Source organism: Sardina pilchardus, chromosome 4, assembly GCF_963854185.1.
Source record: "Sardina pilchardus chromosome 4, fSarPil1.1, whole genome shotgun sequence".
Lineage (NCBI taxonomy): Eukaryota > Metazoa > Chordata > Actinopteri > Clupeiformes > Clupeidae > Sardina > Sardina pilchardus.
The window spans coordinates 28908105-28925604 of record NC_084997.1 but is presented as its reverse complement, the minus strand read 5'-3'; the positions used below and the strand labels follow the sequence as shown (position 1 = coordinate 28925604).

Below are 17500 nucleotides of genomic sequence, written 5' to 3'. Positions count from 1 at the left end.
GAGCTGACAGCAGTGAAGACCACACTGGCAGCTACTGAGACTGATGTAGTGAATCTGTGGAAAGAGATCACAGAGCAACCCAAGGTGGCATTCTCTGCAGGTTTTGCTGATGAAGGGTACATACAGGCTGGAAATACTGTGTTGAGCTTAGTCTTCAATAGGATCATCACCAGTGTTGTACAGGCCTATAGCAGCACAACAGGCTTCTTCACTGCTCCAGTCAGGGGAGTCTACTACTTCAGATTCACTGTCATGGATATACTAACCTCACACTATTTGACTCTCAGGTTGTATAAGAATGAAGAGTGGATTGTTGATTTATCAGATTATGATAATAATGGATCTCAGAACTATCTGTCCGGTGGTGTGACTCTGCAGCTGGAAGTGGGAGATGTAGTTAACTTGCGAATCCCTGAAGGCAGAAGGATCTACGAAGACGAATATAAACGCAACTCATTCAGTGGTTTCCTGCTCTTTCCTCTCTGAATGGACCAAACTGCTCAACATGGTGCTGGCAAACGATGAATAAAGCACTAATCATGAATAAATAAACTAATTCTAAAGCTGATGTTTTGCTGAGTAATCATCTGACAAAGTATTAAAAACAGTCTACCATTACATGCATGCCCCAGACATCCTCATGACACTGACTTTACATACTGACTTGTACGCCTGGCTTGGCATGAAGAAAAAGTTAGTTCATCTTTAGCTTTGTTTTTCTTTTTGCAATGGTGGAAGTTGTTAGTGTGACTATACGTGGAGTACAATAGGCTGCTAATTCAGAGCTCTATTTCTAAATGATGCTGTTGGTGAATTCCCTCTATATTGTATCGGAGCTATGTTTAGAGCAAATCTAATTAATTTATTAATTGCGTTTCTCAACCGGTGGGGACCCTGAGAGTAAATATTCTTTAGTCATGCTTTAAAATCTAATTCAAATGAAAAAGTTGAGTTGATTTTAATCTGATGCAGTAAGACCTCCCTGCCTCAGGGGGTCTCCACTCACACTGCCTGTTTGATGACCCGGGACTTCTCCAGCAGGTACTCGGAGATCTTGGCGCCCATGACGGCGCCGGTTGGGGTGAACTTCATCTCCAGGTACTTGCCGAAGCGGCTGGAGTTGTCGTTGATGGCGGTGCAGGCGTTCCCGAAGGCCTCGAGCAGAGGGTTTACCTGCAGGATCTTCTCTCGCAGTGTGCGGTTGTTGGCCTGTCACAGATATACAAACAAACACACAAACAAACAAACAAACAAACAAACAAACAAATTAATAACATTTCTAAATAAGAACATGAATGTAAATACGATATTTTCGTACAGCATATCGTTTTTTGCCTGTCAAAGTCATAAATAAATGAACCCAGTTTTAAATGGTAAATGGATGGCTTTACATATCATGCCTCACATTCACCCATTCAAACACCGATGGCAGTTTTAAGAGAACGTAAACACAATTATGATCTGTTCTTAACTGTTCATAGCACTACTCTCAGAGTGAAAAAGTGGCTGAACATTGTTTTTGACCATAATAAACGACAGCATAATAGACTGAGCATAAATGTTCCTCTGGCACTGAAGTCTGTTATGTTCATCGTAGTGCAAAGCAGAGTCAACGAAAACACAATCTTGGCACAGCATGCAGACTTTCAGTCCACAATAATAAACCATCAGTTAAGCTGCCTTCCACATCTCATCCATTATTCCACCTATTTTCACTATTACGCAGAACAGTGTGTATTTGTTTTGATCTGAAGAGCCCCATCCTGTGTCACAGCGGCAAGGCCACATTTGTCCTTGTGTGTATGAACTCCATCATGTGATCTGGATAGGAGCCTGCAGGCCACAGGCCACAGGCCAGTATGAATCATGCCTAAATGGAGGTGATTTACCTTTCCTAGAAAGGTGAGGTGCTGGACAATCAAGTGGGCGCTCTCCGTCTTCCCTGCCCCACTCTCCCCACTGATGATGATGCACTAAACCATGGAAACAAACAACAACAATAACAACATCAATATACACAATGTACAGTCTCTTTGACAGTTAGTTATAGTGTGTGATACTCCTTCCTGAGACATACTCTTGTTATATGCCTCAGTTTTGCATTATGCAAAAAATGTAACCTTTTTCAGGGTTAAATTAAATCCAGTTGATTTTGCTTATTTAGTTCTCCATGTTGTGGGGAAACTCTTGTTACACACCATCATGTAGGACAGATAAGGCTCAATATCTTTACATCATCCAATTCTCATTAGGCTTTGAAAAAATGAGTACTCAAACTAATACATTGCTTTTGTGTATGAAAGTAACAACTTGAATACATGTAAATAACGTTTTCTTTATAACTAACCTGACAGGATTCTGTTGGTAATGTGTCTTGGTTTGCTGTGTAGTAGACCGAGTTGCAGGCCGAGTTGCAGCAGTGTGAATTAAAGGTTGCACGGAGTTGCAAGCCGTCACAAGCCGTCTCAAAGCATTCAACATGTTAAGTTGCAGTTGCAAGGTTTTAGAATGTCATGTCTCGTCATGTCTCACCTCGTCGCGAATGTTTGGTCTGAACCCTACTTTAGAATGTTGCGCCTCGTCTCGTCGCAAATCTTTGGTCTGAACCCTACTTTAGAATGTCGCGTCTCGTCTCGTCGTGAATCTTTGGTCTGTGATCTGTGATCCTAATGACCCCATCACTCCCACCCAAAGAAAGCCACATGAAAGAGGAGATGAGGGATGTTTATCTTTATTAGGCACATCATTCATCATTCATCAGCATCATGTCGGGCAGTGTGTTGCAGCATTCTGAATCAGTTGTAATATTCTTACTACACAAGCAGGTAGGCCAGCTAACAGTGAATTACAATAGTCCAGCTTGGAGATAACCATGGCCTATACAAGAAGTTGTGTGGAATCTTGTATCAGATTTTGCAGTTGAGGCCACATGCTCTGAGAAGTTAAGTTGGTCATCAATTATGATGCCTGTATACTAAGTTATTTGCCGATCAAGTTGGGCTCAGTGAAGATGATACAAATCGTTAATAATAATACATTTTAATAACCATACAGTCTGTGACCTACAAAATGACTTTACTGTACCTCCAGCACATGATTTTTCTTAACACCATCAGACACATAGAAATGTCTATAAATAAATGTTTAATTAACTTCAAAATGTTTGTTTTTTTTCCATTAATCTCATATCACCTTTTAGGCAAGTCAGTGTTTATCAAACTAGTTAGTTTGTAACTACTTTGTATCACTATTAGATGTGATCCTCATGACTCCATCACACCCAAACGCAAACACAAGACAGACGTGATGAGGGATGCTTATGTTTATTCATCATTAATCTGCATTAATGTTGAGCAGTGTGTTACACTCACAGAGTAAAGAGCAGGAAGCCACTGAAGATGCATTGATTTTCATGATCATCATAGAGCCTGTGGCCTGCAGGGAGTCGCATGTAAACTACATCTCCCTCCTCCAGCTGCAAAGTCACACCACTGGACAGATAGGTCCAATATCCATCAGTATCACGCTCATTCAAATGCATGATTTGCTGACTATTCTTAAACATTTTTATTTTCATGTTGCGTGTGGATAGGACATCCGTGACTGTGAATCTGAAGTAGTAGATCCCCCTGACTGGAGCTTGAAAAAAACCTGATGTATTGTTGTAGGCCTGTCCAACATTGGTGAATATTTTAGTGAAGACCAAGTTCAAGTCGTAAGTCTCCTCAGCTTCTATGTATCCTGAGTCTGTCAGACCTGCTGAGAATGCCACCTTGGGAGTGTCTGCGATCTCTTTCTCCAGATTCACCAGTCTGGTCTTCACTGATGTGAGATCTGCTTGTTGTGCTGCAGTTTCCATCTTCAGGTCCTTTATGTCAGTCTCACTGGCAGCCAGTCTGGTCTCTTGTGCTGCATTTGCCATAGTCAGGTTCATCACTTCAGTCATCATCGTGGTCAGGTCTGCTTGTTGTGCTGCAGTGTCTTTCTTCACATGCTCCATGTCAGTCTCAGTAGCTACCAGTCTCTCAGTAACTGACCTCAGATCAGCTGTCTGTGCTGCAGTTTCCTTCCTCAGATTCATCACTTCAGTTTCACTAGCTGCCAGTCTAGTCTTCACTGCTGTTAACTCTGACGATTGTGCTGAATTCACCTCGATCAGGTTTATCATATCAGTCTTCACTGCTGTAAGCTCTGCTTGTTGTGCTGCAGTTTCCATCTTCAGGTCCTCTATGTCAGTCTCACTGGCAGCCAGTCTGGTCTCTTGTGCTGCATTTGCCATCGTCAGGTTCATCACTTCAGTCTTCATGGTGGTCAGGTCTGCTTGTTGTGCTGCAGTGTCTGTCTTCACATGCTCCATGTCAGTCTCAGTGGCTACCAGTCTCTCAGTAACTGACCTCAGATCAGCTGTCTGTGCTGCAGTTTCCTTCCTCAGATTCATCACTTCAGTTTCACTAGCTGCCAGTCTAGTCTTCACTGCTGTTAACTCTGACGATTGTGCTGAATTCACCTCGATCAGGTTTATCATATCAGTCTTCACTGCTGTAAGCTCTGCTTGTTGTGCTGTATTTTCCATCTTCAGATTCATGACTTCAGTCTCACTGGCAGTCAGTCTGGTCTCTTGTGCTGCATTTGCCATCGTCAGGTTCATCACTTCAGTCTTCATGGTGGTCAGGTCTGCTTGTTGTGCTGTATTTTCCATCTTCAGATTCATGACTTCAGTCTCACTGGCAGTCAGTCTGGTCTCTTGTGCTGCATTTGCCATCGTCAGGTTCATCACTTCAGTCTTCATGGTGGTCAGGTCTGCTTGTTGTGCTGCAGTGTCTGTCTTCACATGCTCCATGTCAGTCTCAGTGGCTACCAGTCTCTCAGTAACTGACCTCAGATCAGCTGTCTGTGCTGCAGTTTCCTTCCTCAGATTCACCACTTCAGTTTCACTAATCGTCAGTCTGGTCTTCACAGCCATCAGCTCAGTCTCTTGAGCTGCAGCCACCCCTTCCAGAGTCTCCACTTTAGTCTCACTGACCACCAGTCTTTCTATAATCACGCTATTCTCAGCCTCCATTGTGTACAGCAGCGATTTGGTGTTCTGTAGCTCATTCTGAGTGAAGCTCAGAGCCACTCTGAGTACCTCCACCGTGGTTCCAAGCTCCACCACCATGTCTTTGAGTTCAGTGAGCTCAATAGAGAGGTCCAGCGTGGTAGTGACTGCAGCAGCAGCAGCAGCCCCAGTGCTCTGGCTCTCTGTCTGAACTTCAGTCTGGGTGCTCTGAGTCTGAGCTCCACACATGGAGAACAGCAGCACCAGCAGTGAGGAATAGGCCCTCATCTTTATCAACATGTCTCTAATGTAGTAGTAGTAGCAGTAGTAGTAGTAGTAGTAGTAGTAGTAGTAGTAGTAGTAGTCGTAGTAGTAGTAGTAGTCGTAGTAGTAGTAGTAGTAGTAGTAGTAGTAGTAGGAGTAGTAGTCACTTTGTGTCTGATTCTTCGTCTGTAGAAACCTTCTTTTTATACCTTAGTCAGTGATTAGGTAAGGAATCGTTATCAGTTTCTGAGGCTAAATAAAGGGCAGCAACACTGATCAAATTTAGCAAATGTCGAGATATGGTGATTTTTTTTCCAGGCGGTGGGAAAGTGCAACCTGCCACCCATCATGCAGGCAGGCGGGCTGGAGTGGTCGCTAAGGCAAGCAGCACAGAGCCACAGAGGCCTAAGCTGATGCTCATCTTATTCGGTTCTTCAGTCTGACGTCATGGGCCCAACAGCTTTTTTTCGTAAAAAGACGTTTACTAGTGCAGCCAGACAGTTTTTGCAACTTGTAAACTCTATCATCATCACCTCCATTTCAGTGCTCTTAAAACAACATCGCTAAACTTTAACAGAGCTACTATATTAGGCTACTGTAGCTGTGCAGCCTGATGATATATTAAGGTAACATCCAGGCTTGCGCGAAAAATAGGATTTGATTAGGCTGAGGCAACAAGTCAGTAGTAAAATGAAAATTTTCTTAAGGGCTACTCAGAATAGCGTGAAAAAAAGACTACGGAGAAAAACAAGTGAGTCTGAAATCCGTTGGACCCGGAAAGAGATTTATTATCCCATTATTACTTCATCACTTAATAGAGTTTGACTCTACGAGACTACACAGTTCCTCTGCCACAGTGTTCAAAAGAACACGCACAAATTGGGTATCCTGCAGAGTAGTTTCAACATCCTCCTGACTTACCATCATTGGTGAATGTCAGGTGAACACCGTGCCTTAACTTCTGCCTATATTTCTACTGATATTCAACCTACATTAGGTAGGTGCCCATGAGGACCCTGGGTCACGTCACGTCACGCCTCACCCATAGACTGTATATCCATATATACAGTCTATGGTCTCACCTCGTCGCGAATCTTTGGTCTGACTTTAGAATGTCGCATCTCGTCTCATCGTGAATCTTTGGTCTGTGATCTGTGATCCTAATGACCCCATCACTCCCACCCAAAGAAAACCACATGAAAGAGGAGATGAGGGATGTTTATGTTTATTAGGCACATTATTCATCATTCATCAGCATCATGTCAGGCAGCGTGTTCCATTCAGAGAAGTAACTAGGGAAGGAGTTACATGTGCACTGCAGCATTCTGAATCAGTTGTAATATTCTTACTACATAAGCAGGTAGGCCAGCTAACAGTGAATTACAATATTCTAGCTTGGAGATAACCATGGCCTATACAAGAAGTTGTGTGGAATCTTGTATCAGATTTTGCAGTTGAGGCCACATACTCTGAGAAGTTAAGTTGGTCATCAATTATGACGCCTGTATACTAAGTTATTTGCCGATCAAGTTGGGCTCAGTGAAGATGATATAAATCGTTAATATACATTGTAATACTACCATACAGTCTGTGGCCTACAACATGACTTTACTGTACCTCCAGCACATGATTTTTCTCAACACCATCAGACACATAGAAATGTCTATAAATAAATGTTTAATTAACTTCAAAATGTTTTTTTTATTAATCTCATATTAACTTTAAGACAAGTCAGTGTTTATCAAATGAGTTAGTTTGTAACTGGTGAAGTTGGAACGTCGAAACGTTAGTCATGTTTTGCACCTTTTAAATAAATCTTAAAGAGGACATCTGTGCTGCACCGGCATTCCTCTTCTTTCATTAGTTTGTAACTACTTTGTATCACTATTAGATGTGATCCTCATGACTCCATCACACCCAAACAAAAACACAAGACAGACGTGATGAGGGATGCTTATGTTTATTCATCATTAATCTGCATCATATTGAGCAGTGTGTTACACTCACAGAGTAAAGAGCAGGAAGCCACTGAAGATGCATTGATTTTCATGATCATCATAGAGCCTGTGGCCTGCAGGGAGTCGAATGTAAACTACATCTCCCTCCTCCAGCTGCAAAGTCACACCACTGGACAGATAGGTCCAATGTCCATCAGTATCACGCTCAACCAAAAGCATGATTTGCTGACTATTCTTAAACATTTGTATCTTCATGTTGCGTGTGGATAGGACATCCATGACTGTGAATCTGAAGTAGTAGATCCCGCTGACTGGAGCTTGAAAAAAACCTGATGTATTGTTGTAGGCCTGTCCAACATTGGTGAATATTTTAGTGAAGACCAAGTTCAAGTCGTAAGTCTCCTCAGCTTCTATGTATCCTGAGTCTGTCAGACCTGCTGAGAATGCCACCTTGGGAGTGTCTGCGATCTCTTTCTCCAGATTCACCAGTCTGGTCTTCACTGATGTGAGATCTGCTTGTTGTGCTGCAGTTTCCATCTTCAGGTCCTTTATGTCAGTCTCACTGGCAGCCAGTCTGGTCTCTTGTGCTGCATTTGCCATAGTCAGGTTCATCACTTCAGTCATCATAGTAGTCAGGTCTGTGTGTTGTGCTGCAGTGTCTTTCTTCACATGCTCCATGTCAGTCTCAGTGGTGGCCAGTCTCTCAGTAACTGACCTCAGATCAGCTGTCTGTGCTGCTGTTTCCCTCCTCAGATTCATCACTTCAGTTTCACTAATCGTCAGTCTGGTCTTCACTGCTGTTAACTCTGATGATTGGGCTGAATTCACCTCGATCAGGTTTATCATATCAGTCTTCACTGCTGTAAGCTCTGCTTGTTGTGATGCAGTTTCCATCTTCAGATCCTCTATGTCAGTCTCACTGGCAGTCAGTCTGGTCTCTTGTGCTGCATTTGCCATCGTCAGGTTCATCACGTCAGTCTTCATGGTTGTCAGGTCTGCTTGTTGTGCTGAAGTGTCTGTCTTCACATGCTCTATGTCAGTCTCAGTAGCTACCAGTCTCTCAGTAACTGACCTCAGATCAGCTGTCTGTGCTGCAGTTTCCTTCCTCAGATTCATCACTTCAGTTTCACTAGCTGCCAGTCTAGTCTTCACTGCTGTTAACTCTGATGATTGTGCTGAATTCACCTCGATCAGGTTTATCATATCAGTCTTCACTGCTTTAAGTTCTGCCTGTTGTGCTGTATTTTCCATTTTCAGATTCATGACTTCAGTCTCACTGGCAGTCAGTCTGGTCTCTTGTGCTGTATTTGCCATCGTCAGGTTAATCACTTCGGTCATCATCATGGTCAGGTCTGCTTGTTGTGCTGAAGTGTCTTTCTTCACATGCTCCATGTCAGTCTCAGTGGCTACCAGTCTCTCAGTAACTGACCTCAGATCAGCTGTCTGTGCTGCAGTTTCCTTCCTCAGATTCACCACTTCAGTTTCACTAATCGTCAGTCTGGTCTTCACAGCCATCAGCTCAGTCTCTTGAGCTGCAGCCACCCCTTCCAGAGTCCCCACTTTAGTCTCACTGACCACCAGTCTTTCTTTAATCACGCTATTCTCAGCCTCCATTGTGTACAGCAGCGATTTGGTGTTCTGTAGCTCATTCTGAGTGAAGCTCAGAGTCACTCTCAGTACCTCCACCGTGGTTCCGAGCTCCACCACCATGTCTCTGAGTTCCTTGACCTCAACAGAGAGGTCCAGTGTGGTAGTGACTGCAGCAGCAGCAGCAGCCCCAGTGATCTGGCTCTCTGTCTGAACTTCATTCTGGGTGCTCTGAGTCTGAGCTCCATACAAGGAGAACAGCAGCACCAGCAGTGAGGAATAGGCCCTCATCTTTATCAACATGTCTCTAATGTAGTAGTTGTAGCAGTAGTAGTAGCAGTAGTAGTAGTAGTAGTAGTAGTAGTAGTAGTAGTAGTAGTAGTAGTAGTAGTAGTAGTAGTCACTTAGTGTCTGATTCTTAGTCTGTAGAAACCTTCTTTTTATACCTTAGTCAGTGATTAGGTAAGGAATCTTTATCAGTTTCTGAAGCTAAATAAAGGGCAGCAACACTGATCAAATTTAGCAAATGTCGAGATATGGTGATTTTTTTTCCAGGCGGTGGGAAAGTGCAACCTGCCACCCATCATGCAGGCAGGCGGGCTGGAGTGGTCGCTAAGGCAAGCAGCACAGAGCCACAGAGGCCTAAGCTGATGCTCATCTTATTCGGTTCTTCAGTCTGACATCATGGGCCCAACAGCTTTTTTCGTGAAAAGACGTTTACTAGTGCAGCCAGACGGTTTTTGCAACTTGTAAACTCTATCATCATCACCTCAATTTTAGCGATCCTAAATCAACATAAGCTAAACTTTAACAGAGCTACTAATAGCTGTGCAGCCTGATGATATATTCAAAGGTAACATCCAGGCTTCCGCGAAAAATAGGATTTGATTAGGCTGAAGCAACAAGTCAGTAGTAAGATGACAATTTTCTTAAGGGCTACTCAGAATAGCGTAAAAAATATATATATTTATTTTACTGTCTATGGAGAAAAACAAGGGAGTCTGAAATCCGTTGGACCCGGAAAGAGATTTATTATTCCATTATTACATCATCACTTAATAGAGTTTAACTCTACGAGACTACACAGTTCCTCTGCGCACAAATTGGGTATCCTGCAGAGTAGTATCAACATCCTCCTGACTTACCATCATTGGTGAATGCCAGGTGAATACCGTGCCTTGACCTCTGCCTATATTTCTGTACCTCTACTGATATTCAACCTACATTAAAACATTTCAACGCAGGGGCCTGCCGTGGTGCAACTTGCTACAGCGCTTGTACCACATACGGGCCCACGTGCCCATGAGGACCCTGGGTCGAGTGGGATGGAATCGGGTCATTTCCTGATCCCATCCCATCTCTCCCTCTCCAACTCGCTTCCTGCCTGCACTGTCCCCTGTCGTTGTAAATGCAAAAAGCTCAAATATATATATATACTTGATATAGGCCTATATAAAAAACAGAATGTAGATTTATCCTGTATGTTAAAATTATAAACACAGACAGGGACTACAACTTTTACTTCCCTGGGCTATTGGCAACAAGACAAAGACACACACAAACGCAACACAGCCACAGACAGAAAAGCAGAGAGAGAGAGAGAGACAGACAGACAGAAAGACGAACACAGTACCTGGTCTTTGCTGAAGGTGACCATGCTCTGGTAAGCAGCGTCTGCCGTGGCGAAGATGTGTGGGGGGTTTTCTGAGCGCCTGACTCCATGGTACAGCTTGGAAAACTAGAGAAAGCAACGCTCATTACACACTACTGTAATATGAAAAATGAATACAACTCAACAAAACAACCTGTTTCAGAATCAGAATCAGAATCAGAATCAGCTTTTTTGGCCCAGGTTTGCATTAACAAACAAGGAATTTGACTCCGGTTAATCTTTGCACTCAAGTACAGTACAACACTCAACAATAACATAAACAACAGGAAAAGAAAGAATAAGGGCAGTAAGCTATGTACAAACAAAACAACCTGTTTCAGGCTCGCAGGACACACTCTTCAGTGCCCTGTGTGTAAGCGTGGTATAAATCAGTTTGGCATGTGGGCCTGTCCTTTAGTCCTATAATGCAATTCGGTAACAGGGGAGCTACACCAGATGCATAACTGAAGCGTTCCGTTCGCAACGCGTATGTTGCAGTAGTTAATAATCACTATGATCAATGGAAGTAGCTACACCAGACGCGACAGTGGCGCGTACATTCAGAAAAAAATAGACCCATCTTCTAAAATGGATTTTACGCGTCGCGAACGGAACGCTTCAGTTACGCGTCTGGTGTAGCTCCCCTGTAAGTCTATGAAACAGTCACTGGACAACAGGCACAAGGATCCTCAGCAATATTTTTTAGACAAATTATGAAAAAAAAATAGATTTACAGGCTTATTACTAATTATCACTGAATGCATCACTGATGTTTATGATATTAACTGTACTTTCATGGTTAGCATACAGTATTTGTGAGTACATTTATAAGCCTAAAGTGACAAACTACATTGGGATTCATCTGCAGTAGCTGCAGTCCTGAGAACACTGTGGAAGGCGCTTAGCCGAAACGCGTCTGTGCAACAAACACGTTTGAATGCAAAGCGCTGCCTTTTTTCTTCTTTTGCTTGGCCAAGCACTCTGAAAAGAGACACAAGAGACTGAGTAAAGCCTGCTCCTACCAGACCATTTCTCCAAAGCATCTGCACTCCAGAAGAAGGTTTTATCTCCCACTTCTCTACACTAAGATGTAGTAAATGATCAAGTCCCAGGTTGCTTTAGTTTAGAATAATGTGACCAGTATCATCTTACGAGGATGACGCTATGGCTTCCCCGGTCAGCACAAACGCTACGCTACACACCTGGAGTCAGCAGACCTGCGGATCACAACGCGCCCTCTGATCCCTCTCCTTTCAGTCGGTTCCACTCGAGAACCGGCTATGTGGAACACAACAGCGCATGGTAAGCTCGCCGGATCACAGGCCCACTTAAGCACTTTTCAACTGGGCCGGGAGGTAATCTCAAAACGCGGGCCATCAACCGGCAGAGGGCTTATAATTCATCCTTCTAAAACAGATAGTTCCGGTGCTTCATCATGATTGGTTAAATCACGTTCAATGCAAAACCACAGCACAACCACTCACGCTGACTGCATTTCATTCTATATCGCTGCCCTATAACAAATTGATCGAAAAGTTGCTGCTCGCCGTGCCTAACTACAACCCTTAGCTGTTTTGAAATCACTAGAACCTCACGGTTGATTGCTTAAATTAATTGTGGGCTCTGTGTGTCCATCCATGCCACTAACTGTAAAGTGCCTCTGATCCATGCTGATATACAGTATTAGCTATGTCTGGTACGCTTAGATCTGTGTGTGTGTGTGTGTGTGTGTGTGAGTGTTTGCCCAGCCCTGACTAATTACATGGTTTGAGAAGAGTTCACTGCAAGAGTTCACTGTGCGTGCGTGCGTGCGTGCCTGCGTGCGTGCGTGCGTGTGAGAGTTGCCCTCACCTGTGGGGAGTAGATGCTGAGGCTCTGGAAGGGGTTGAGAGCGATGAGGATGTCTCCCACATACGTGTAGATCTGCAGCTCTCCATACCTCCTCTGGAGATGACTAATAATTGTTTCCTGAACAAATAATACAAGACCATATTCTTCTTATTGTTTCTAATTGTTTAATTAATCAATGTGCAATCATTAACAGAATAGCAATACCCAACTCATTGTATATTTTCAACATAATATGTAGGTATCTACACAGATCTACTGTATATCTACCAGCACACACACCAAAGTATACATGACTTTTTTTGATTTGTTTCTGACACCCGACAAATGTCATTCTAATCATTAGACATCAATACAGATAACAAAACAACCCAAATACACACACTTACAAACAGAGCCTCGGCATCAAAACACTTACATTCAATTTCACATCTTTAGACATTTACAGAGCATATATACACTATGTGTCTATTCCAAGAGAGCCTCGCCATCAAAACACACTTACTTCAGTCATTTCTACGCCTACAGACATTTACGGAGCAAGTACTGTGTGCGTCTCTATTCCTCGGAGTCACCTCGACTGCACCCTTACCTCGTCGAGCACCTCCAGATTCACCAGGTCATCATCAGGACTGCTTTCAATGATGAGCGTCTTACGCGTGTTAATCCTCTCGTGCCTAAACAAGACAAAGCACGTAAACAAACAAATAAATACGGTACAGCTTAAGACAATAGGGTTACTGAGGATTTCAGCACGCACAGCTCTCTCTCTTCTTTTGCTCGACTGCATGTCCATCATTACGAAAAACTACTCATAGCTAAAAGGACTCGTAAGCATTTCGAATGAAATGCAATAGTCCCAATGTAAGTTCCCAGGAGTCAGGGGTGCAGCTGTAATACTGAAGTAACAACGTGTTACAGACGTGTTACTCTATGGCTGTGTATAACACTCCCTTTGAAAACCAATAAAAAAGGACATTTGAAAGAAACAAACAAACAATGCAATAGTACAACCTCATTTACCACTAAAAGTGAAAAATCACTAACTGTGATATTGTATGCTCACATTGCTATTACTGATGCAGTCATTTCCCATCTACTACTGTAACCAAGATTTATATACATTAGATTAACCATTGATTTATTTTACACTACATATATTAGTAGTTCAAATAGATACATACAAAATACAGCATGCAGGGTGAAATAATAAATGGATTTCTACAGTCATCGCAGCAGGCTTTATTCATCTGTGTTAATTGGTCAGAGACTGATGTGGATTAAGACAGTGTCTTAGTTGAAAAAGATAAATGTTAACGCTAAAATGTTAAAACCAGTCTAATTAAATTGTATAATTGAAGAATAATCAACTGCAGTTGTGTAATTGATACTGATAACCTACAAGGGTTTAAAAGCAAACTCTTTAAATCAATTATCAAAATATTTTATTCTGCAGGGAAGGAAATTAATTTGCTTCGATGGGGCTCAAGTGGGCTGCATGTGCGAGTGTGTGCTTGTGCATGTGTGCGTGTGTGTGCGTGTGTGTGTGTGTGCGTGTGTGTGTGTGTGTGTGTGTGTCCCAGGAGAGCACTGTTCCATTATCGCTCTCTCATCTCACTTCATCTCAGCTTGACCTTTTATTCCACAGGCACACTCAGAGGGGCAGAGGTTAACAGAGAACCAGCTGCCACATTCACATCCTAAAAACTCCCCTGAGGGTGTGTGTGTGTGTGTGTGTGTGTGTGTGTGTGTGTGGCTCTCTCTCTCTCTCTCTCTCTCTGTGCGTGTGTGTGTGTGTGTGTGTGTGTGTGTGTGTGTGTGTGTGTGTGTGTGTGTGTGTGTGTGTGTGTGTGTGTGTGTGTGTGTGTGTGTGTGTGTGTGTGTGTCTGTTTGAGTGTGTGTGTGTGTGTGTGTGTGTGTGTGTGTGTGTGTGTGTGTGTGTGTGTGTGTCTCTGTGTTTGTGAGAGAGTGTGAGTGTGAGTGTGTGTGTGTGTGTGTGTGTGTGTGTGTGTGTGTGTGTGTTGTGTAAGTGTGTGAATTAAGAGGAGGGTGCGTGTGATCTCAGTGAGACTACTCACTTCCAGATATATCCAGCAACAGCTTATCGGAGTTAAGCAAACTCTGCCAATGTAGGCCATGGCACACAATTAGAAACAATGTTAAACAATGAACCCACCTGTGCATACGGCCAAAAGCACAGACTATTTCTTGTGAAACAATGTCATAATCTGCTGTTGGTCCATTTATGACTGTTGTTGTTACCATGCCATTAGTAGCTACACTAAATCTTCCTTCAAGACCTTATGTAATAGCCTAATAGCCTCTGACAAGACTAAACATAGAGCCAGAAACAAAGAAACTAGATAGATCATAAAAATAGAAAAATAGACAATATGTAATAGATACGTTACATGCTTAATTTATCAAATAAATCTTCACAAATCAGGGGTTCCATGGCCTTCCTTTAATGTCACCACGTATCAAAAGAACAAAATAATTACCATATAGAAATAACATTGCATGCTCCCTCAAAACAAGACAAAACACAACACAACACAACAAAACTCCTAGATTCATGAAAGCCAACTCCACCTTCGCCAGTTGGCAGATTAGAGTCCTGAAGCCTTCCTCAAAATTATTTTCATAATAATAAGCTAAGCCCTCATTATGTGTGCTCTTAATATATCCACAGAAATGAATAACACAAGAAAAACTGACTTAATTTTGTCACAAATGTCAAGGATTGTGGCAAGTACATTTTGATTGATTGTGTCAAGTACTTGTACTTGATACTACAGCTTTACATTTACCTAGTTTTATTGAGTGCAAATTCTAACAAAGATTTTTTAATGTAAATTCTACAAATCATTTGTTTCAGTGCAGATAAACAAACAAACAAACAAAAACAAAACACAGACACCGTGAGCCATGAACACCAGCTCCATAATCTCCCCTCCGCTTGTTGTCTCTTGCAAATAAACATCTGTTCACTAAGCAAAATAGGGCAATATCCCTTCCACTTCCACCACTAAAAGAGTAACGACAGTGACAGCAAAAACGAGACGCTTGATCAAATCTGACACTAAATAAATCTCACCTCCATCTACTCCACATCTCGTCTCTGCTGAACATGTCTACAGCCGTCTGAACCACTGGAGCTGCTAGCACTACCCCCCCCCCCTCCCCTTCCCAAAGCTGCCCAAAATGCTGGACAACAACTCCTCACCTCCACCCACCCCCTTCTCCTCTCCTCTCATCCTCTCTATCCTCCTTGTTGTCCCCTGCTACCTAAAATACAGGTCTTTCACCTTAAACCAACCCCCATAATACAGGTCTTTCACCTTAAACCAACCCCCAAAACATCCCTCCACCAAAACATTCCACTCTGCAGGTCATCCAATCACATAGACACACACTACTCCCAATATCTCACTACTCCTCAGCACAGCAGACACCCTACACTGATCATTTCTCCCAACTCAAAACAACACCAAACCCTTCACTCAATCAACAAAACCGTCCTCTCTCCTGCTCCCAATTCATCCACACACATACACACACACACACACACTATCACTATATTGCCACTATAAATCCCACCTCTATAATGTCTCCCAAACCCCAATTCATGAATTCCACAACACAATACCACGTCTATGATTAAAGAACAGATGCTAAACTTCACCCAAAGACCCTCCTCCACCTCCTCCTTCACCTCCTCCTTCACCTCCTCGCCATTTCACCTCCACATCCACTCACCATTTCCGCTTCCACACTCGACCCCTCCTGACCAGAGAGAGGGCCCGGCGCTTGGCCCTGCGGCGGGCCTTCCTGCTCAGGCCCAGCATGGTGACATGGCTGCCCCAGAAACAGCAGCTCGAGCTGGGGGAGTCTCCTCCGACCGGTCCCCTGATCACTAGCGTTGGCGCTAAAGCGTTGGCGCTAAAGCGTTGGGGCTAAACTAGCGTTGGAGCTAAAGTAGCGTTAGGGCTAAAGCGTTGGGGCTAAAGTGGGGTTCTTGTTAGACTGGACTGGAGGTCTGACTGACTGACCGGTCGTCTGGCTTGAGAGATGAGAGCAGGACAGCTACAGTACAGTAATCGGGCAGCTTCGCTCCGATCACTGATCTCCTCCTTCTTCTGCGACTGCGACTGCTAAGCTCAACGTGGACTAGCCTTCCACCCACGAGGTCAGGAGTAATCTCCTTAACCCCACTCACACTCTCCCTTAAAACTTAAACACACACACACACACACACACACATGCACACACAAACACACCACATGCACACATTTTGCAAAACACCACACACAATGTTTTTGCCTAAAACACAAAAAAAAGGAAGTAACTTGATTTTGATTTTCACAGACAACCTGTCAGAATGCCATACTTATCCGCTACACTCAGCCCTTAATGTACAAATACTCACTACTTTACAGAACTATCTGATCATTGCCTTTGTATAGGCCTGTGAATATATACTCTATATATAGGTACGCATAACACACATACTTGAAAATGAGCAGACTTTAGCCTAATGTTCTACAAAAAAGTAGACTATGCTAAATGTATCTTTGCCTTAGAAGCACTTATGAATGTTTGCTTCTGCAGTTGAAAGGGTTTATAGGCCTATGAATACATGCACCCCCCGCCCCCCAACACACACACACACACACACACACAAACACACACACACACAATCTCTTTCTCCCTCTCTGTCACTTATTTGCAGTGTCTCCTGTGTCTCCTTCTCTGTTACTAGGTATTTTATTGTTCTCCCTTCTCTCCCTATCTCTTCCCTCTCTCTCTCCCTCTCTCTCTCTCTCTCTCTCTCTCTCTCTCTCTCTCTCTCTCCCTCCCTCTCTCCATCTCTCTCTCTCTCTCTCTCCCCCTCCCTCTCATCCTCTCCATCTCACGGCCAGAGGACAGGCGTTCCTGGATCAGTCTCGCTCCACCAGCTCTGACCTTAAGGCTGGTGGTGATCCCACTTCTGGTAAACGGACTTAGGGGGCCTGAATCAGAGCATGACTGATGCTAGCCGATTAGCAGCCCGCGCTCACCTTATGTAATGTGTCCACCACAGTGGCAAAGCCGGCGGCGGAGGATGCTACTTTATTCCATCAGTACTCTCAGACAGAGCTGGACAGTCAGAAC

At 43.4% G+C, this 17500-nt stretch overlaps 1 protein-coding gene across 1 annotated transcript in view; it reads right to left on the bottom strand.

The window, feature by feature from the left end:
* The window catches only part of myo3b (myosin IIIB), a 96572-nt gene that overhangs the window by 76866 nt on the left and 2206 nt on the right, over positions 1 to 17500 (bottom strand). Inside the window, exons 2-6 of the mRNA XM_062535105.1 lie at positions 12939 to 13023; positions 12350 to 12466; positions 10481 to 10585; positions 1890 to 1973; positions 1007 to 1209 (exon numbers count right to left, since the gene is read on the bottom strand). Coding sequence (XP_062391089.1) covers positions 1007 to 1209; positions 1890 to 1973; positions 10481 to 10504 — 311 coding nt within the window. The 5' untranslated portion in view covers positions 10505 to 10585; positions 12350 to 12466; positions 12939 to 13023. The remainder of the gene's footprint in view (positions 1 to 1006; positions 1210 to 1889; positions 1974 to 10480; positions 10586 to 12349; positions 12467 to 12938; positions 13024 to 17500) is intronic.